The sequence below is a fragment of the Mesocricetus auratus genome, unplaced genomic scaffold, assembly GCF_017639785.1.
Source record: "Mesocricetus auratus isolate SY011 unplaced genomic scaffold, BCM_Maur_2.0 Super-Scaffold_100004, whole genome shotgun sequence".
Lineage (NCBI taxonomy): Eukaryota > Metazoa > Chordata > Mammalia > Rodentia > Cricetidae > Mesocricetus > Mesocricetus auratus.
In genome coordinates, this window is record NW_024429189.1 from 106,546,137 (window position 1) to 106,568,047 (window position 21,911).

The following is a 21,911-nucleotide window of genomic DNA, read 5'->3' on the forward strand; positions in this document are numbered from 1 at the left end:
CTGGCATGAAACCCTAAAGTCTTGGATTACTTACTTTTGCCTTTATGACCAAATACTTGACAAAAGCAGCTTAACGGAAAAGTTGATGTTGGTTCGGGGTTCAGGGTATATAGTCTGTCATAACAGGGAAGGCATTGTGATAGGAGAAACCACATCAGGAAGCCAGGGTGACAGAGCTAGCCTATAGTTCTCAAGGCTTAGCACCCCATTTACTCACTTCCTTCAGCTAGACCTCCCCTCTTCCATAGCCTTCCAAAATGGTCAGAATGGTGCCACCAGTTGAGGACTGAGTTTTTCAAACACACAGGACTGTTGGCAATGGTGGTGGTGGTCCCCGTTTTCCCTTCCCTGCGTTGATAATTTGAGTTCCCAGATTCTTGAAATTTGGGGGGTGAGTCTGGTTTTGTGAGACTGTATGTCATAGTTTGGCCTCAAGTTGGACTTGAACCCACAGTTATGTTGCTTCAGCTTGGGCTATCCAAATTAATGTGTTGCAATGCATTTTTCTCTACCTGTATGTTTGCTGTCTTCTGCTCAAAATTAGGGAAAGCCTTTATTGTTAGTTGAGATCCAGAGCTTTAGCATGGCTTTGAAAATTGCATCATGTAGCTGTACCAGGCTTGTCTCTTAGACCTTCAAAAGTCTCTGCAGTTTCTCTGTTTTTCAAGGTTCATTCTTAGTATCCCTGTTACATACCACACCTGCAAAGTGACTCAAGTGTCAATAGAGACCTTTTGGTTTGTCTCTGCACATGGTCATGTCATGCCCACCTTGAGGCCAAATTCCTTAGTCTGTTTCACCGGACAAAGGGCCTCAAGGGTTCTGTTTTTCTTTTTCACTTTTGTATCCCTAACCTAATGTAGTGGCCTTTGTGAAATAAGCATTTGTTGAATGCAGTCTTACAAATTTTGATCACCTACATATCTTTGTTGGTTGTCCTTTTACCCCTGTAGTAATTTGAGTCTCTCATATCACCACAGATCTTCATTAAATACTCAATTAAAAAAATGTCCTTGTCAAGCATTTAGATTGGAAAGAAGTCAAAGCATCATTAATATTTTGAAATTTTTTAAAGATTTACTTATTTTACATGTATGTGTATTGTGCAATATTTTTGCTCTTTTGACTGTTTGAGGAGCCCACCACCTAGCTAGCCCCCAGATTATTTACACACGAGACTTATTATTATTTCTGAATGCACGGCCTTAGCTTGGCTTGTTTCTAGCTTTTTTATCTTCTCTTAAATTAACCCTTCTACCTTTTCCTTCTGGGCCTTCATCTTTCTTCTTTATGTCTTACTTTCCTTCTTATTACGTGACTGGTTGGGAGGCTGGGACTCTCCTCTCCTCTTGCTCCTTTCCTCATTCCTCCTATTTATTCTCTCTGCCAGCCAGCCCCACTTATCTTTGTTCCTGCCTCACTGGCTTTTCAGCTCTTTATTAGACCATCAAGTGTTTTAGATAGGCAAAGAATCACAGCTTTACAGAGTTAAACATATGCAGCACAAACAGAAGTAACACACCTTTAAATAATATTCTACCACATATGTGTGTTTTGCCTGCATGTTTGTATGTGTGCCTTGTGTGTTTGGTCCCAGAGAAGGCTAGAAGAGGGGTTGGATCCCCTGAATTTCAGCTTATACATGTGGCTGCTGGGAGTCAAACCCTGATCCTCTGCCAAAGCAACAAGTATTCTAAAGCACCAAGTGTCTTTCCAGTCTAAGATTCGTATTTTCAAGAGTTAATTAGTAAAGGAAGCTTCTTGCATTAAAGTTTGCTGAGGGATGGTAGTATTTTGAATTTAGGTGAGTGTATTTCAGATATTTAGGAGGGAAATGTGACAGTTTTTGGCAGATCAGATGTGACCTTTCTGAAATAAGCATTTAGTAAATGCAGTCTTACAAATTTACTTACCTGTGTGTCTTTGCTGATGAACTCTTAACTACCTGTAGTAACTTGAGTCTCCCAAATGACTCTCTAGGGAATGGGGAGGCATCTATATGTATTGATGGAAGGTAAGAAAGTAATCCTAGTAGACATAGGTGTTTGTGTTTGATAGCAGGAAGTTCCTAGCTCATGGAGCTCTTTTCCTTGTTACAGTGGAAGTAATATTATATAGAAGTACAAAGCTTGAGAATTACATAGAAACACTGAAATAGTCATTGGAGAGAATGACTAGGCAAAGTTACAGAGTTTAAAGGGTTCATTTAAAGTCAATCAGACTTACCAACCATGGGTTGGGAATTTGCTATTTGCATGACAAACCCAAAAATGAAAAGTAACACCACAAATATAATTGAAATAATGGCCTGGAAGAAAAAGGAAGTAGAAGGCCAAAGTGAGCTGGAAGTTGGGTGAAAGTTGCTGTAGCTAAGCAGTCTCTAAGCAGTCAGGAAATAGTTATAGCTGAAGTACTTAATCATGCTGATGATTAAGGGGAAGGTAATGAAGTCGGGAAATGAGGTGCTTGGTGAATGATTTGAAGATAAAGCAGTTACAAGTGATAACTCCTGGGACACATCTCACATACGAGGCACAGGTGCAGTGATGGAGCTCATTGGATATGAGGTAGAGAGAATGGAACTTGATGGACACTAACATTGAAATCCCTTCCTCAGAATGGTGGCATGACCAGGGGTGTGCAGGAAAACTGAGCCAGGTGCCAGACTTTGCAAAGGAGGGAACTGACTAGGCTGATAATCTGCCACCAGGCAGGATCAGGAGAAGGTTATGGCTAAGTGGAGCAAGCCTCTACAGGGTGAGGGTGTATAACAGGTGGAGGAAATAATGGCCAGGAAGGAAGACACTCTGAGGAACAACAGTGACACAGAGCCTACCTCCCAACTTAGAAGAATGGGACTTATAAGTAATAAATAAATATCTTCCATTGAGAGATTCCCAACTATTTTCCTTTGTGAACTACTTGCTCCCTCCCTCCCTCCCTCTTTCTCACAACACACACACACACACACACACACACACACACACACACACACACACTCTTCATTAATAGCATAGATAATTTTGATGACTGGAGGAGTTAAAGTTGGGGTATATAAAACACATCTATGCCTACGGAAGGAAGCCTTGATCTGGTTCTAAAAGTGGTAATATGTTTTGGAATAATGAAATTTATAAAGTTGCTTGCCCCTTTATTTATAGATTTGTGGTTTTTACAAACATTCTTGCACTTGCGTTTTTCAGTAGCCCTTTTGGTAACTGTGTTGCCCCTGTATTAAGTGAGAAATATTAGAGCTAAAGGGAACACTTTAATCTGAGTGACAGAAGTAGGTACCAAACTCTTGTCTCCTGCTCTGGCTTCTTAACTAACCCCTGTTGCTTGTTGTACTTACCTATTAGTGACAAGGTTCTGGCCTGTTTACTTCTGTTACTTGCCTGTTTATCACAAGGCCCATTTCACATGCTTAGCACTCTTTTGAGTGTGGAGTTACCCTTATTAACATAGGGAGATATACATAACCAAAAACTTACCATTCAAGGTCTCTTTCATCATGAAATATAAGATTAGTAGGCTATAGATGTATACTGAAGATGATTGAGTTAATAAAACACAGCAACCCTTGTTTTATTTTTTTTGTTTTTATTTTTGAATTTAAAATTAGAAACAAGGTTGCTTTACATGTCAATCCCAGGTCCCTCTCCATTTCCCTCCCCTCCTCCCGTGCCCTCCCACCAACCCCCCTAATATCCTCTGATTTCCCCAGGGAGGGTGAGGCCCTCCATGGGGGTGTCCATAGTCTGTCATTTCATCCAGGGCAGGGCCTAGACCCTCCCCCAAGAATCCAGGCTGAGAGTGCATCTCTCATTGTTGGATGGGCACCTGAAGTCCATTTGTATACCCAGGATAAATACTGATTTACCCTTCTTCTGAACACTTCCCCAAGTGCTAAACACACTGATAGAAATCTGAAAGCTTGGGACATGGTAATGAACTTATTATTTCCCATTTAGGCTCCAATGATAATTCTTCAAATAGTGTTTATTTTGTGATGCTCTATAATAAATGCTGTGCTCATGATTCATTTCAAGAAAGAAAAGAGAAAGACACAAGAAACTAGACCTATCAGTTGGAAAAGGTTACTGCCCACTGATTTACAAATACAGTAATTACTCTACAGTCCTCTGAGGCTTCTTTTTTTTCTTTTCATGTGTGGATGCCCCCATAGGTGTGTGTTTCTAGGGATGAAAAAACCCTTAGCTTTGCACAAATAAAAAAAGTGCACCACCAGTGAGCTACATCTCCAGCCTCTTATTCTTGTGACGGTCTGGCTATGTGCCTCAAGCTACCCTTGGTCTTGCTTTGGATCACAGGCTGACCCCACACTCACTGTCTGTCTGCCTTTACATCCTGAGTGCTGGAGTTATAAGTATATACCATTGTATCTGGCTTAGATTCTAATTCCTTGATATACAAATGAACATATCAAGGCATAAAAGTACCTTGTCTTCTGTAGTCATGCTAAACCTAGAATTAGCTGCTTCAATCCGAGTACTATAAACTAAATATAGATGTTGCCTTAAAACAGTGAAATTAGCCTTTTTGTCCTGTTACGTACCATAACCTTAATTCTATTGCTTATATTTTTTAAAAATATTTTTATTTCTTTGATAATTTAAGATCCACCCACCTTCCCTTCACACTCAGTTTTGTGTTCCTGTCCTCCCTCCCCCTTATCAAGGCCAATTTGTACTACTTGGATCTGTGGCCTTTTCCTGGATTATGGTTGACTTATCAGTAGCTATCCTTAGAGAAAACTAACCCTTCCTCTCCCAGCAGCTAACAGGGCTAATATCTCCTCAGATAGGGGTGGAACATTGTATGCAGTTCCACTGTCAATGCTAGGATTTGATTTGGCTGGGACTTGCCAGGTCTTGTGCATGCTGCCCTGCTATGTCTAGAAGACTCTGTTTCCTTCTTGTCATCCACCACCTGGCTCTTACATTCTTCTGCCTCCTCTTCCTCAGTGATCCCTGAGTCTTTAGAGAAGGGGGTATATGTGTTCCATTTAGAACTGGACATTCTTATTTGTCTAAGTCTCTGCACTATGGCCAGTTAGGGTTCTCTGTGTTATTATCTACTGCAACCGGAAGCTTCCCTGATGAGGGTCGAGAGATGCCTTCATCTAAAGGGAGGTCAGAAAGAAGTGTGGGAATGCAGATGTGGGACACATGGTGTCTTAGTTACAGTTCTATTGCTGTGAAGAAACACCCTGACCAAGGCAACTATTATAAAAGAAAGCATTTGATTGGGGGTTTGGCTATTGTTTCAGAAGCTTGGTTCATTATCACCATGGCAGGAAATTTGGTGGTAGACAGGCAGGTATGGAGCTGAGTTTACATCTCAATCCGCTGGCGGACAGGCAGGGAGAGAAACTGGAGTTGGCATGGGCTTTTGAAATGTCAAAGCCTACCCCAAGTGACACACTTCCTCCAACAAAGCCACACCTACTCCAACAAGGCCACACCTCCTAATCCTTCCCTAACAGTTCCACTAACTGGGGACCAAGCACTATGATATGACTATGGGGGTCATTGTCATTCAAGGGTTATTCTCTTCAAACCACCATACATGGTCTTCAGGCAGGTCACTGTATTTTTAACCACCTTCTAGACCAAATTTTAAAACCTTTCTGGTTCCCCAGAAGGTTGCGTCAGGCTCCTTCCCATTGGTAATGCCAGTCCCCTAGGGTTTTAAATAGGTCTTATATTTTGAAGAAGTATTCCTAATGCTTACCCTTTAGAGAGATACCTCTACTGTGGAGCCTTTTTTTTTTAATCTGTAGGTAGATTAAGAATTATATGAAGATAATGTATAAAAATGCTATCTGAGAAACTAGACAAAAGTATTAACTGCTGGATTTTATATTTATTCATTTACTATTTATTGAGCATTTGCTGTGTGCCAACTCCTCAGCCAGTGGTGGAGAAACATAGTTTCTGTTCACAAGTTACTAATATTCTAGATGAAAGAACTCCCAAGATAGACAGACAAACCTTCAGCTGTAAAATGAGAGAAAAACAAGGGATTTGACCTTAAATGTCCTTAGGATGTCAGGGAGTCTTTTGTAGAAAAAGCTGAATGTAAGTTTAAGTGAGTTGTCCAGCAGGATGAAGAGTAGGGAAAATTTGAAGGGGTGGCACAATGAACAGTGTGTATAAAATCATGGGTGGGGAGATAAAAAAAGGTATATATCCTAACCTTATGTTGGGAGGAACTAAGGTAATAATATTGCATAAATGTATAGAAGAGTTGGGTGATAGGGAATGATAGAGGATCAGAAGCTTCTAGATTTCTTCAGATGAGGCTTATAGTTTGTCTTGAGGATTTTACATAGAGATAAGTCAGATTTGAGTATAGTAAAAACGCACTGTTCGCATGCTTATAAGGCATGGTTTATAGGAAGGTAAGACTAACTAGCATGATAAACCTGTCCTGATATATGAGGAAACTAAGGCACAGACATGTAAGGAATTATCTAACTTGTAGTTAGCGTAGGCAGCAGCTTAATTCATATCCTGAAGTCTCAGCTGTGTATTCAGTGGGAAAAAGCTCAAGGGCAGTGGGAGTTGGAAGGGCTTGGGTGCTTGCAGGAATCAGTTACGTCAACTGGAAGGTGCTGTCTCCCCAGCTGGCTTTTGTATTCTACATCTGTGTTGTATTTGTTTTCCAAATAGTTGAGGTGTGTCTCATTTTAGCTGCCATTATTATTAATTCACAGAAAAAAAGTCCAGAATATTGACCTAATTTAACAAGTTGCATTACCAGCTGATGAATACCTAAGAAATTTTCAAGGCTTTCACAGTGGTTTTAAGGTAAGTTCAGTTTTTTTAAAGACAATACTCATTATTGTTCTAGTAGTAACATATTATATAAGTTTGTTTTTAATAAGCAGTTGAACTTAACCTTAAAAACACTGTGAGAAATCTCAGCCTCTTGACCAAGATCAAATGAGAAAACACTAAGAATCTTAAACAGTTCCTTGGTAGCTGGTCTTATCCCAAGCTCAGGTTTAGTCTGCCATCATAAATATCTTTGCTAGATGGTCAGTAAAGCTTCCCGAGAGTGTACTATAAGATATTCTATCTTAAAGATGAAAAACTGTGTTTAAGATAGGCTCAATCGGTCTTTTCCTAGGTTACGTAAAGCTGTGATCCCAGAGTTCAGGTTCTCTTCAGTACTTCACAAGGAGAGGGAAGAGTGAACTACAGAGGCAGTGGTGTAGAGTGCTCTTGAGTTTTCTATAAGTGCGCTGGGTTAGACCCACAGGGGTGGCATGTGCCTAATAATCTTATTAATAACATGTGAGTAATGATTGTTTGGACAGCATTTTAGAATGTCTAGTAGTGCAATCGTGTTGTGTATATATTTATGTGATGTGTAAGGAAGCCAGGGCAGTGGAAAGTTGAGGAGAAATTAAATGTCTCCATCATTGGTAATAGACTGTTACAATGTGAATCCTAGTTTATTCTGGTCACTGTGTGATTGATATTCACTATGTGGGAGAATATTTTTAAGATGGATATATAGTGGGTCTAAAATACTTTCTAAGATTTATTTTTATTTTTTATTTTATGTGTATGTGTGTGCCTCTGAGTGTATATCACACATATGATACCCATAGAGACCAGAAGATGACAGTGGATCCTCTGAAACTGGAATTACTGGAAATTATGAGCCTCTTATGTAGATGCTGGGACTTGAACTCAGATCCTGTGAAAGAGCAGTATGTGCTCTTAACTACTGAGTCATCTCTCTAGCCCTAATGTTTTAGGTTTTGGTTGGAGGCTGTTTGTGTCCTTGAAAAGGTTCTCACATAGCTAAGGATCACCCTGTAATCATGATCCTTCTGGTTGTATTAATTACCTAAGTGCTGGGATTGTAAGTGTGTATTTACAATTTATACCTAGCACATTTATTAACTTGCTAGTTTGTAGCTATTAATAATTTTTATGAATTGGGACCATTAAAGTCACAAAATACGGGACATTGGGTTTATTAGTAGAATCAGTTTCATAATATAATAATTAAATCATCAGTTAACAGCGTCTTCCCATTAACTAGAGAAGGAGTTTGAAATTTAAAATAAGGGAAGAGGTCTGCAGATTAATTTTAAAATGCTAAGAAAAGTGCCTCTGTGGGGAAAGCACATAATTTGTAAATCTAATGTTAGTAAAATATCACAAAATGTGAAGCCTTGGCTTTGATCATATCTGATGAGTCCTACAGCCCTCTCCCAAGTTCCGCTCTTGTAATTATATATGCTCCTTAGAAGGAGGGAGGCATTGTCACCGCATCACAGCTAGAAGCAGTGTAAGATGTACCTTTCTTTGAAAGGTACTTGCCAGTGCTTGCGACCCATCTGGAATCTAGGTGGCATTTGCTGCACTGTCTTACTGTAGACTGTGGCTGTTGTGGGGAGAAGCACCCCAGGGCTTCTCTCCTGAGAATTTCTTACCTGACTTGACAGCGAAGAGGCCTCAAGCAGTTTTGCTCCAGTCAGTGAGCAGCCTTGCTGTAATCCAAAGGTGGATGAGACTGAGGATAGGAGTGCTGTTGGATAAGTTGTAGCATGTCTTTATACTGAGCTGCCAGGGTATTTGCAGTATAATCTCAAACTGCAGTCTATTTTTAGGTATGGGTGAGAGTAACTGTTCTTGGAACAGAAAACCCCTGCTGCACCGAGACACGATGCTGGCAGCTGCAGCGGTTTACAGAGGTGAGCCGCCCGCTCTTTGTACCTGCACTCTCAGAGGGTTTGTGCTGAGTGGTGTTTGCTCCACAGTCTTAGTTCCTTCTTGTAAGGTTTTGTCAGACTTTGTCCTTTTTTATCTCAAAACATAGATCTCTATCTCTATCTGTTTCCAAACAGCTCTTGTTTCCATAAAGTACCTAGTACCCATTTCTCTTTGAAGTAGGTGATTTTTAGTAAGTGGATACTTTTTCCTCACCCAGTTGTTTCCAGAATTTAACTATGTGTGTCTTTTTAGAAATGTACAGAAATGAGGATGGTTCTGTACCTGCTACATACCAGATCTACCACATGATAGGATGGAAATACCATGATTCTCAGGTAACGTTATTAAGCCATCAATTTCTTAGAGGGTTTGTGTTTCTGTTTGTTTTCCATTGTTGATTGACTTAGGGTATATTTTATTATGCATGACATGCCTGGGGCTACTCTGAGCAGGGCTTATCTATATCTAATATCTTTCATTTTTATTGTTTGCAGGCAAGGCCAGCTGAAAGAGGTTCTGCAACTGTGTCATTTGGAGACCTAGCAAAACTGAGTGATGTCATGCCAGAGGGAAAGAAACAATAAATATTTTATTCAGTTGTAATGAATTCCAGAATTTTCATCAGAAATGAATAACTTTCACATTTAAATTCTTACAATTTGAAGCAAGAAGCAGTGTGTTAAGCTATTTGCTAGCAACCTAATACTATTCCATGTTTAGTAACTATTCTAGGTTCTCATTGTTTCTATTTATGTAAGGATGCTATTACCTAGTGATTTGGGCATCTTTGCAGATTCAGCCTAAAAACAAAGGAAATGTTTTCCGGGTGGTGGAAGAACCTAGAAATTTGTGCACATGTGTAAATACATGATTTGATAGGAAAACATTACTCATAGTAGCATTCTGTACCTTCCTGCCTTCTGTTCTTCTGGTCTTTTGTTATCTCTGTGGGACAATCACGCTCTGAAGGTGAGAGGAGGGACAAATTGCTAGGTTCTGGAAAGTTCTTATACAGTACAATGAAAACATTTTTCATAGTGACTGTTGTAGATACTGAGGTGAAAATTTTTTCTTATACTTTTCTTGTTTTTTTTGGAGACAGGTCTTGCTGTGTAGCCTTAGCTGGCTTGGAACTTACAATGTAGACTAGTCTGGACTCAAACTCAGAGGCCATCTGCCTTTAGTGTTCAGATTACAGGCATGCTCTACCACACCTAGCTATTTGTCACACTTTTGACCAGAGTATTCTGTACATTCTCCAAAGCTACTATGTAGTTATGGATTTTAGAAGAACACCTCTATGCAAGATCCGTTTCCTTTCCCTGGGTGTGTTATTTTTGTTGTTAGTTTTGATTTTTTTTAAGGTTTTTAATTTTTTGGGTGGGGTGGGGTGGGGGTTTTTCAAGACAGGGTTTCTCTGTGTAGCTTTGGATCCTATCCTGGCACTCACTCTATAGACCAGGCTGACCTCGAACTCACAGAGATCTGCCTGCATCTGCCTCCTGAGTGTTGCGATTAAAGGCGTGTGCCACCAACGCCCAGCCAAGGTTTTTAAAGTTTGATTTTATGTGAGTATTTTGCCTACATGTTTACACCATATGCATGCTTGGTACCTACAGACACCAGAAGAAGGCGTTGGATCCCCTGGAGTGATGCTAAGTGTGATTGTAAGTCACCATGTGGGTGCTGGGAGCCACTGGATCCCCCTATAAGAGCAGCCAGTGCTATAATCTGTGAGCTATCTCCCTTGTCCTCCCTGAATTCTGGCGCTTTTTTTTTTTTTTTTTTTTCCTTCTAGGGTCTAGGTAGAATCACTGTGGATTTATACACTACTTTGTCTTAAGAGAAGAACCATTTTAAAGAATTGCAGAGGCAAAATCTCATGTAAAAGTCCTGGTATAGTGATTAAACAAGCTGTTTATTGCCAGGCTTCCCTTGTTAATTTTATACCTCTTGCACTGTTATCCTGATCTAAGTTCACTGTCTTGTCATCTCAGGGTCAGAAAATTTGGAAGTCGTGAAATGTGCCCATAGGGCTTTTTGTTGGAATATTTGGTCTCTAACTACTGTTCCTGTTTGGGGCGTTTGGAACTTTAGGAAATGGGACCTGCCTAGAGAAAGTGGCCACTAGCGGACATACTCTTAACCTCTGAGCCAGTTTTCCAGCCTGAAGTAAACATTTAAAATTTTTTATTATTTACATTTATTTGTCTGTTCTTTGGTGTTGGAGGGAGCCATACCTGTTGTAGTCAGAAGACAACTTGCAGGAGTTGGTTCTCTACTTCTAACATATGGGTTCCTGGGATCAAACTGAGGTTGTCAAGCACTTTTACCTACTGAGCCATTTCTCTAGCTTTGAAGTAAACTTTATTTTTTCAATCCCCTTTCATAACATTTTCATCCACTAGGTGGAAACAACAATAATAGTAAAGACTATTATTATGTGTGTGTATTATATATATATATATATGTATATACATATTGCAGACATGTTACAATTTTTGGGTAGAGATAGAACCCTAAATATTATTTTACCTTGAATTGGCCTCTTGTAGGAAAGAAAGAAATATGAGTACACATTTGGAGGTGGGGTAGTTATTTGGTGTGGGAGAGAGAAAAAAGGAAGGAAAAGGAAGTAGTGCAGTAGGCCCTGGTGCATTATAGCAAATGAAAGCTAATGCTCTTGCTAGCAGTGGTTTTAAATGTCTACACATGTTTTTCGATACATTCCTCTTGAAGACATGGAGCTTCAGTTTCCTCCCTGAGTACCCGAAATCTGAGACATCAAATGAATAAAGACACGAGGGGGTATTAAAAGGCATTGCTCTTTCCTGTCCTTCCCCAGTTACTCACTTTGAGGCAAGCCACCTGTTGAAATTTGAGGCTACCAAGGCAGTTCCATGGAGATGATGGAGAGGTCAGAAACAGGGTACCTGCCAACTGATATGTTAGAGAACCACCCTGGAAGCAGGTCCTCCAGTACCAAGGACATCTTAGGTGACTGCAACCTTTGCTGAGTTAAAATTACCCAGCAAAGCCACAGAAACAGAGATCATAAATGTTTGTTGTTTAAGTACTATGTCTTATAGTAATTTTTACAAAGCACTAACTAACATACTCTCTATGGGAAAAGTTAGGTACCTAGGGTATGCTGAGTTGTGACTTTACAGGTAAAGCATCCTGTTTATTAAAATTAGGTAAAGGTCATATGAAGTACCCAGTTGTATTTATTCTCAGAGATCACAAGACCCAAGATAATTTTGTCTCCAGATTTGACTCCATGGTATCTCAGAAAACAAGTAAACCTTCCAGGGTACATTTACAGAGATTCAAATTCCATTTCCTAGGAATTAGTTTTCTGGAAGTGTTTCCGAAGGGAAATGAGAGAATGTATGAAAACTGACCTTGAAATTTCAGTGACCTGCACATACATTCATGGATTCCTTAGTTGGTTCCTTTTTTTTTTTTTTTTTTTTTTTTGATTGTTGAGTTGCTGACAGCTTGTTATCAAGATGACTAGATGGTACACCACACTTACTAGGCTCTTAAAGGAACAGAGTGTATGGAGATAGTATGGGCTTTTTTTTTTCTTTAACAAAATAAACTACAATAAGACAAAACAAAGCCGGGCGTTATTGGTATACGCCTTTAATCCCAGCACTCGGGAGGCAGAAGCAGGCGGATCTCTGAGTTCGAGGCCAGCCCGGTCTATGGAGTGAGTTCCAGGACAGCCTCCAAAACAATACAGAGAAACCCTGTCTCGAAAAACAAAAAAGGCAAAACAACTTTATGTGCTTTTTAAATCCAGATTTGATCATGCTATGTAAGTTTGCTCCACCCACCCTTTTAAGATTTAATTTTGAGCCAGGCGGTAGTGGCACACGCCTTTAATCCCAGCACTTGGGGGCAGAGGCAGGGGGATCTCTGTGAGCTCGAGGCCAGGTTGGTCCGACAGCCTCCAAAACAAAAGATTTATTTTTGTAGTTATGTGTATATATGTGTAAATATATGCACAAGAGTACAGGTGCCTGTGGAATCCAGACGAGAGTATTGGATTCCCTGGAGCTAGAATTAGAGGTGGGTGTAATCCTCCCTATACAGGTGCTGGAAACAAGTCATTTCACCAACCCCTTAAGTACCCTTATGGGCAAATTAAGGAAGTCCAAGAATGCCCGAATGAAAGAATATCAAATATTTATTCAGGGAACGTTCACACCACAATGTGGTCTTATGCTCCTGGAGGTGCAGTTAGGTCTCAGACCACCACTTGAGAGAGAGACCCCTCCTCTTCCTTATAAGGGATCACATGCATATACAGAAGCCATATCCTAAGACTGGTACCTCAAAATATTGGCAGAATGAATTCCCACTACATTTACCCCTTTTGTCTAAATAAGAGGGTTTTAAACCTGATATAAAAACTATATACAAGCTATATACACAGGGAAACCCTGTCTCAAAAGCAAAACAAAAAAACTATGTTGTCCAGGAGAAATAAAGGTAAAAATATATACAAATTTGGACCTAGAATCAGCAAGAGCAACATCAAGCAAGAGACATACTAAATGTCCAGGTTATAGGTAATTTGGAAAAATACAGATTATTCCAACAGCTGTCCTATTCTGAGGGGTCTGAGTCTTTTATCTAAAAGTCTTAGCTAAGATATGAGAGTATATTAATTGTGACTGTCTGCAAGCTCATCAAAGACCTGAGTAGGAAAATAGTATTAACTGGGTAGGCAGGAAATGCAAATGGGCTACTTCCTAAAAGTGCAAGAAATGATAGAAACAGCTGGCTACCTGAACAGTCACCCAAGGTCTCACAGTAATGTTGGGCAACCAACTTTGGCTAAGGCCTAGGATGTCTGACAGACATTTTTGAAAGATTATCCTACCTTGTCTTGGCAAGGTTCAGCAGTCGCTTATATTTGTAGTGTGCTTGTCAGTTTGGACAGTGTGCTTACTATCAGCAGGTGAAGCAAGGGAAATCTTTTTACCCAATAGGCCAATTTTGCCAAGAAGAAAACAAACTCCAAATGGAGTGTCTCTGGTGCCCAGCATTCTCTCAGGAATAACTCGGTGCTGCCATGAGCAGTCATATCTCATGCCAACAGAGTTCTAAATTACTAAAATATTGAAGGTCTTTGTAGTGGTTGAAGATCAACTATCTATGCCGAGTACATCTCTCTATCTAGAGAACCTAACTGACATAACTAGGTATGAAAAGCATGGATGACTTTAGCCTGTAATTCTCAATAACATCACTTACTGACTGAAGCTTCACATATAAAAATACTCTTTAAACAGATGTACAGCATGAGGACAAATACCTCGAAATTGTAAATGGGTATATGTACATGTGTGTGTATATATATGATCAGAGGTAGAACTGTATAGTGCAATATGACAAAAATTCCTTAAAATGTATCAATATACAAAATATCTTAAGTATACATAGAAACATATAATGTGACAAAAATAAGTTTACATTAGTGTGCAAAACATTATAAACAAATAGAGGGGCCTACACGATATGACAAATATAATTTCAAGTTTGTGACAATTTACAAATTAAGACAAGAATATAAAAATAATTTTACACAGTATTAATATACAACAATGTATAATCAAATACTTGACAAAAGTCCTCGCGGAAGGGTATACTTTGTCCGTTACAGTGGGAAAGGCATGTACAGTGAAGAAGCAGGGATGAGCATTGTTGCACACCATACTCCTTCCCTGGTTTTGTTTTTAGTTTTTAATGCAGTCTGGAGACTCAGCCTATGTTAATGGTAGGTGTGGTGTTTGAAAGAAAATGACCCCTAAAGGGAATGGCGCTATTAGAAGATGTGCCCTTGTTGATGTAGGTGTACCCTTGTTGGAGGAAGTGTGTCAACGTGGGGGTGAATTCCACTGTACTCCCAGCCATGATGATAATGAACTGAACCTCTGAACTGTAAACCACCACCCCAATTAAATGTTTTCTCCTCACAGCAAGAGAACTGAGATAGTGGGTCTTGTCCTAACTGACACACACATGCCTAGAATTATATTCCTTAGGCGATTCTAAATCCAGTCAAGTTGACAGGTCACAACTGCCACCTTTTGGAGGACAAGAACATGAGCCTCCAGTCTCTTCTTATCTTTCTCCCCACCTACTATAATTTGGATTTCAAATGACCTCTACAGTAAATATGTTAAAAGCTTGGTCCTATTCATGGTTCTATTGGTTGATGATAGGACCTTTGAAATGTGGAGCCTTGTGAAAAGAATGTAAGTCATCAGGGGGTGTGGCCTTGAAAGGCAGATTGGGACCTGAACAGCATAAGGTGAACAGCTGCTTGATTGTCATCTTCATCTAAAGCAGTGAGGTGTTGCATCTATGGAACTAAAGCGTTGGAACTCATGGGCCAAAATTAACCTGTCCTTATAAGAACATTTCCTCCTGGATTTTGTTTGGTTTTGATCTTAGTGGCAAAAGCTCACATTGCTAGCATATTCTGTGCACCCTAGCCAGTTATGAGTTAAGAACTAGAGAGAAGATTATGTCCATAACATATGCCTGGTCATCCTCTTTCAGAATCTTGGTTCCTGCATATTTGTCTGCCTGCCACATTCTGTCTGCTGTACTCTCAGCTCAACTGTCTTCTCAATCCATCCAACTCAAATTCTTTTTGATTTTCCTAACATGACTTGAACTTGTGTTATTTTTCACTTTATACATTGTTTCCTATATGCAAAGTAAGTTTGGCCTCTTCTGCTAAATGCTCACCTCCTACACTGACACTGCTATAACAACCATAGTTCTAGTAGTACAGAGAAAGAATAAATATTGACACTGGAATTCAAATGAGCACAGCACTATCAGGCACATTTAGCTGTGGATTATAAGGTCAACCACTCAGTTAAAATTACCTCAGAAACCTGAGCACCAAGGAAAACAGTATTTGGATGTGGACAGTTGCAAGGAGTAGGAGGAGATGTGCAGAGACTAGGAGTGGGGGGCAATTCACCTGTAGGTGGAATTTTCCCTTCCCAGCAGCCACTTCCAAATAACCACTCTGTGGCTTATATTAATTGTAAATGCTCCGCCAATAGATCAGGATTATTGCTAACAAGCTTTTACGTTTTAAGTTAACACATATTCCTTATTTATGCTCTGCCATGGGGCAGTACCTTTATTAACATGGCATATTCATCTTCTGCCCCCTCTGCATCTGCCAACAACTCCTCGATTCTGCCCTTACTCATCCCAACATTCTCAGTTTGGCTTTTCCTCCTAACTGTACCCTGTTCAGCTATTGGCCAGTCACTTGTTTATTAAACCAATCACAGTGATATATATTCACAAAGTATAAAGGACTATTCCACAGCACTCATCCTAGAGAAAAAAATAGAATTATGAGGTCACAGCCGAATTTGTAGGCAAACTGAAGGGGCATGACACTACAGGATAGTGTACATCTCAAGTCTTGGAAGTCATCTAGCTGTCATATACCAAGATGGTCTTGGAGAATGGTGGTTAAGATTAGCATGAGTTCTGAAGTCAGGCCTTCCTACTGAATTCCCTTCTGTCGTTATCTAGTTGGTATTGGTAAGTTGCACAACACTGAAAGTTTAGAAATGTTAGTGTACAACTTAGCAGAGAATATCATCATCATGTGTATCATTTCTAGCCTAGAAAGCCCAAACTCATTAAATGTTTTGCCTGCCTTAACAGAATATTAATAGGCATTATAAAAGAAGATGTGGTTGGCATGAGGCTAAGAGGAGTCTCAGAGGCAAGTGTGGCTGTCTTAACTGTGACTATTTCACAGAATCTCTGTAAGTCTCAAGGAAGCCCTTCTTTTTCTGGAATCTTCCAGACTCTTATCAAAAGCATCTTCCAAGACCATGAACTTGGTTTAGAAAATACTAGCTCAGCACACTGGTGCCTGGTGTGTAGAGGCTTGTTAAATGATTTGAATCCTACTTGGGGGATTTAACACGAAGCTGTTGGAATCTCCATCTACAGACTCAATCCCTGTCTTAAGACAGCACAGTAGCTAAGGCCTGGGCCTTGAGCTCTGTTTCCTCTTCTGTAAAACCAGGATGGTGACACAGTATTCTCCCAGGAGGATTGTCAGGATCAAATGACTGAGCTTGTAGAACAATGACTGGCATGTAATAAGCATGACATCTTAACTCTTATCTAGAAAGTTTTAAAGGCACTTTCAAAAATAAATTGTTGTTATGATGATTGATCCTCCATGAAATTGCCTCCTGCTCACAGTAGATGCTTGATTAATAAACAGGGAGGTACTGTTAGTATTTCAGGCATGTGTACTGGCCTGCCCTTGGGTTTCTGGCAGGATATACCCTCAGCTGCAGCCACTAAGAGCACCACCTGTGCATATGCACTATGTTCCCTTTTAAAAGGGCCCCGCCTACCTCTCATCCTTCTCTCTTTCTTTCTCTCCCTGTCCCTGTCTCTTTCCTCTCTCCTGTCTCCTGCTGCTTCTGACTCTGGAGGCTGGTCACCCCCTTGCCCTTTCTCCTTTTTATGATCCCTTTAAAAAAGCCCTCTGCTTGAACCTTATTGAATGGTGTCTTTTTGCTTTTCTTAAATTACTACTTGAATCACTCATATATTTTTGTTGTTGTTGTGAGCCTAGCGTTTAATGGCTGAGCCATCTCTCCAGCCCCACGCATATATTTTTGAGACGTTGTATCATGTAGCTCAAGCTTGCCACCATCTCACTGGTAGCTAAGGAAAGCCTTAAACTCTTGATTCTCTTGCCTCCACTCCCGGTGCTGGGGTTGTAGTCTTACACCACTCTACCTGGCTTCATCTTTATATAAAAGTTGATGGGTGTGTGCTTGCTGTTGCACAGGTGTGGTGCTCAGAGGACAACTTTTAGGAGCTGGTTTCTCCTGCCTCCTTATGGGATTCAGGAACCAGTTACAGGCTGTTGGGTTTGACTGCAAGGTCACATACCTGCTAAGCCATCTCACCAGATACACACGTTCCTTTCCTGCTTCCTTTTATCAGAAGACTAAATCACATGACCTCAGACAGTTCTTTTGCTTCTCTGCAAAGTCTAAACAAGGCTTGATTATAAGAGCATTGTTGAAATGCTTTAATTAGGTGACATAGTTTTCATCTTTATCTAGCAAATGTTTTCTGAGTAATGAAATAGAAATTAGAATAGTCTATTTCACACAAGCACACACCCAACACCCCAAATAGAAAGCGGATATTTTGTATCAAAACAGACATACATGCTAGATGAAATTCACTGAGCACCAAAATAAATAAATAAACAGCAATTCAAACAATACTATTCTTGCAGCACACAGGAGGATTTTAAAACCCTTTTTCCTGCTCCGTAACCCTTAATTTCGAGAAGCTAGAATGCAAGCATTAGAAATTTGAGTTATAAGACACTAGAACAGTTGTGCTTTGCAGATGAGAAAGCCAAACCCCACAGCCGGCAGTACCAAGCTGGTAGTAGCAGCAGAACTGGAAAGGCAGGTGCTTTAGTCCCATGGCACAACCTTGGCAGAGTTCCAGCCCCAACCCTGCTGCACCCACCCTGCTCAGAGGCAGAGTGGGGAAAGGGGTGGTAAAGGAATATTGCTGGGGTCCTTAGGGAGCTCTCTTTTTGAGGGCTCTGAAGATGGAGTTCACAACCCCACAGTCAGCTCTCATCCTGCTATGATAGACTGTCACTCAACTGAAAGTTGTGGTGTGTTGCAAAGAACATAACTCAAAACCAAAACTTGCCTGTCTGTCACCTATGCCCAGAAATATTGGTTACCTTTGCTGTCACAGGTATTAAAAGATAAAAACCTTACAAAAATACGGTTTTTTTCCTGTTTTTGAGGAGGGAAAACTAAATCACAAAAACCCAGTTTTGACTCCTTTATTTAAGGAGTTATAGCCAGATTATGGTAGCACACACCTTTATTCCAGCACTCAGGAGACAGTGACAGGCAGATTTCTGAGTCCAAGGCCAGCCTGTTCTACTGAGCGAGTTCTAAGATAGCCTCCAAAGCTACATAGAAAGCCTGTTTTGAAAAACAAAACAAAAAGGAGTTAGAAACTTAAAACAATCCGTTTCTTCATAAAACAGTCCTAAGGTTGGAAGCCCCAGTTCTCCTGCTAGGTTAAGTACTCTATTACTGACTATACCCACAACCTACATCTGGGAATCTTGAAGGACTTTCCGATGCTGTGTTGTGCTGGCAAGATTGCCCTTTTTGCTATGAAAGCCTGATGACCTGAGTTGGCACTTCACATCCATGCAACGGTAGAAGGAGAACTGACTCTTCAAAGTTGTCTTCTGGCATGCCATGTTTGTGTGATGTATACACCATGATAAGTGAAATTAAATGTGTGCTATATGATTGTGCTACGTGATGGGGCTTTTGTTAAAGAGGCTTTCAGATAGCACTGAGAGAGAAAAAGTGAGTATGGACAAGTTTGTCATTTAGTAATTGATTAAATTCCAAACTGCAATGTAAAGGAGGGTAAAGATTGATTTTAAATTCTTCCCAGAGGCTCTTGTGTTGAAAGCTTGGTCTCAGATAATAGCACTCTTGGGAGGTATGTAACGTTTAGGAAGTAGTTTAATGTAAGGCATTTAGGTCATTGGGGACATGTCCTTGAATACATACTGGGTCCTCTGCACCTTCCTGTCATCATTTTCTTCCTGGTTGCTGTGAGAGCAGCTGTCTTCACTGCAAACTCTCCATTGTGATGGTATCTCACCATAGACCCCCAAAACAATAGCACCAACCAACCATAGTCTGAAACTTCCAAAAGGTGAGTGTTCAAAAACAGAACAGGGCCCCGAGGAAAGGGCTTGTTGGTAGTCTACTATGCAAACATGCAGATATGAGTTTAAATCCCCAGCAATCATGTCCTGTGTAACCCAGCACTGGGGGAAGTATGGGGACAGGAGGATCACTGGAGCTTATTGGCCAGCCAGCTGGTCTGAATCAATGAACTCCTCAGATCCATACACACACACACACACACACACACACACACACACACACACACACACACAGAGAGAGAGAGAGAGAGAGAGAGAGAGAGAGAGAGAGACCTACATGAACCATGAACATGTATATATGCCATACACATAATCAACAAATAAACAAAAATCAAATACATGTCTCACTATATACTATACACTTATAATTGTTAGATTTAACACACATGTAAAGAGAAGCCTTCCCGCCAGCCTGGTTTCAGAGCCGCATCAGTCCCAAATAAACACACAGGAGGCTGTATTAATTATGAAGCTGTTGGCCTTGCTTTTTCTTACTGGCTAGCTCTGACTTAAGTATTTACCCCATAATTGTTAATCTAAGTATTTCTCTTACCGGAGCAAAGTTTCTGGGCTTCTTATCCCTATGGCAGTTACATCTCAACTCCCTGTGTTTCTCCTTCCCAGAGTTCTCCTTGACTCCTAGTCCCACCTATTGGCCAACAGTGCTTTATTGACATATACACAGGACTTCCCCCATCATCTCCCATCACACACCAAAAGCTATGAACCCAGCACTCACACCATAAACTCCCAAGTCAGTAACTGGCATCAACTCCAGAAAGAGAACTTCTTGAGAAAAGCTGTGTTTGGAGTTCATGTAAGAAAACAGGAGTCTGGGTTCTTTTCCAAGTCAATCAATTAAACGTAACCGCATTGCTACCCAAAACTTTCTTGGTTCTAAGTCTATTTTGGGGACTGAATATTCACAGCAGTCTGATAAGGAGCAACAGCACTGAAAGTCATTTTGATTTCCCAACGCAAGGGAAATGTTGAGCATCGCAGAGGCTTCTCAGCAACTTTTCCTGTGAAGATCGCCAATCTCCTATCCGGCTCTCTCCTATCCCTACCCTAGTATCCAGAATCTGATACAGGGCACCCCAATCTCAACAAGAGCTGCCTTTGAAGCCAATTGGCATGTTCCCTTTGCATTAAAGGAAACGAAGGGAGCTGTAGGTGACATTGGAGAAAGTCAGGGTATGGAAGCTGGCAGAAAGAATCTGGGAAATGCAGGGATCTCTTGATAACAGAGAGAGAGAGGAATGAGATGCTGGGTGGCCAGAGAGAGACTGCCCAGGGAGGGGCGAGGTCAATTTTCAGGGGGGGAGGGGCAATGCTCCTTCTGGCCTCAGAAAACTAGGTGTCCCAGGCCCAGAGAAAGTGGGAGCACCCTTAATGTTCCAGAGTCAAGTCAGGGTTGTGATGGATTAAGGAAGGACTCCCAAAACCCCGAATTGGGAGTAGGCCACAAGACGGGAGGTCAGAGGTCTCAGATGCCTCTAGCTGGGAGTCTGTCTGAGACTGCTCTCTATCAATGCTGAGCAGTCAGTCGCATTCCAGCTGAGGGGCTGAGGAACAAGGGTTTCCCAGTCAGAGGAGGCATAGGGGCCTCTGGGCCACGGGACCCTGCACTCAGCTCCACTTAGGGATAGACACCTGCAGAGTCCATATGGTTTTGTTGTTGTTGTTGTTTTGTTTTGATACAGGATCTCACAGAATCGCCCCGTTAGTTTAGAATCCACTATATAGTCCAGGCAACCTTGAACTCACGGCACTGCTCCTGCCTTAGTCTCCTTTATGCCAGAATAGCTCACACCTAGCTTGAACTGTGTTCTTAATCAAATGTCAAAGCTATCTACATTTCCATAGGGAAACAGGTGAACTCAGTTTTTATAATCAAAGGAAGCAGGAAAGTAAGAAACCCCAAGCAAAAGGTAAATAAAGAGAAAAAGGTTAAGTTAAAAGAGCTAGTCAGAAATGAGCCTAAGCAAAGACAATCATTCATAACTAGTAAGTGATTTGGGAGCTGGTTGGTGACTCAAAAAGAAGCTTGGTACATCCCAACTTCCTGGGTGTTGGTATTGCAGGCGTGCATACCACAGCTGGTAAGCACGCTGCCGGTTGATCCACATCTCCAGCCCACAAGGGCTTTCAGGCTCTACTCGTTTCTCTGCATTGTGTGTGCACCAATATTGTTTGTTCTGTCTGCTTGGGATGTTGCTACAGTGAAAACAGTGTCCCATGCCTTTCATTCCTTCTTGGCTCCTCCAGGTTTCAGAGCTTTCCCCAAGCCATTAGAGGACGCATGTTAGTGAAGTGAGGGCTGGTGTGTTTTGGAC

General features: G+C 40.9%; 1 protein-coding gene and 1 long non-coding RNA gene across 5 annotated transcripts in view; both read left to right on the forward strand.

Annotated features, from left to right (window-relative positions):
* The window catches only part of Ndufaf5 (NADH:ubiquinone oxidoreductase complex assembly factor 5), a 29,788-nt gene extending 20,429 nt beyond the window's left edge, over window positions 1-9,359 (forward strand). For 2 of the 4 annotated variants that reach the window (XM_005068701.4, XM_040746384.1), the window contains 3 exons: window positions 8,654-8,737; window positions 9,009-9,091; window positions 9,251-9,359. In XM_005068701.4, coding sequence (XP_005068758.1) covers window positions 8,654-8,737; window positions 9,009-9,091; window positions 9,251-9,340 — 257 coding nt within the window. In that variant the 3' untranslated portion in view covers window positions 9,341-9,359. Of the gene's footprint in view, window positions 1-6,739; window positions 6,834-8,653; window positions 8,738-9,008; window positions 9,092-9,250 lie in introns of those variants that run through there. The other 2 variants (XR_005877449.1, XM_013112259.3) reach the window with 2 other exon arrangements.
* Window positions 9,360-10,222: 863 nt separating this feature from the next.
* On the forward strand, window positions 10,223-10,956 carry LOC121140541. The gene is made up of 2 exons (XR_005877450.1): window positions 10,223-10,423; window positions 10,555-10,956. It is a non-coding gene; the product is annotated as an uncharacterized LOC121140541 (long non-coding RNA).
* The last annotated feature ends 10,955 nt before the right edge of the window (window positions 10,957-21,911 follow it).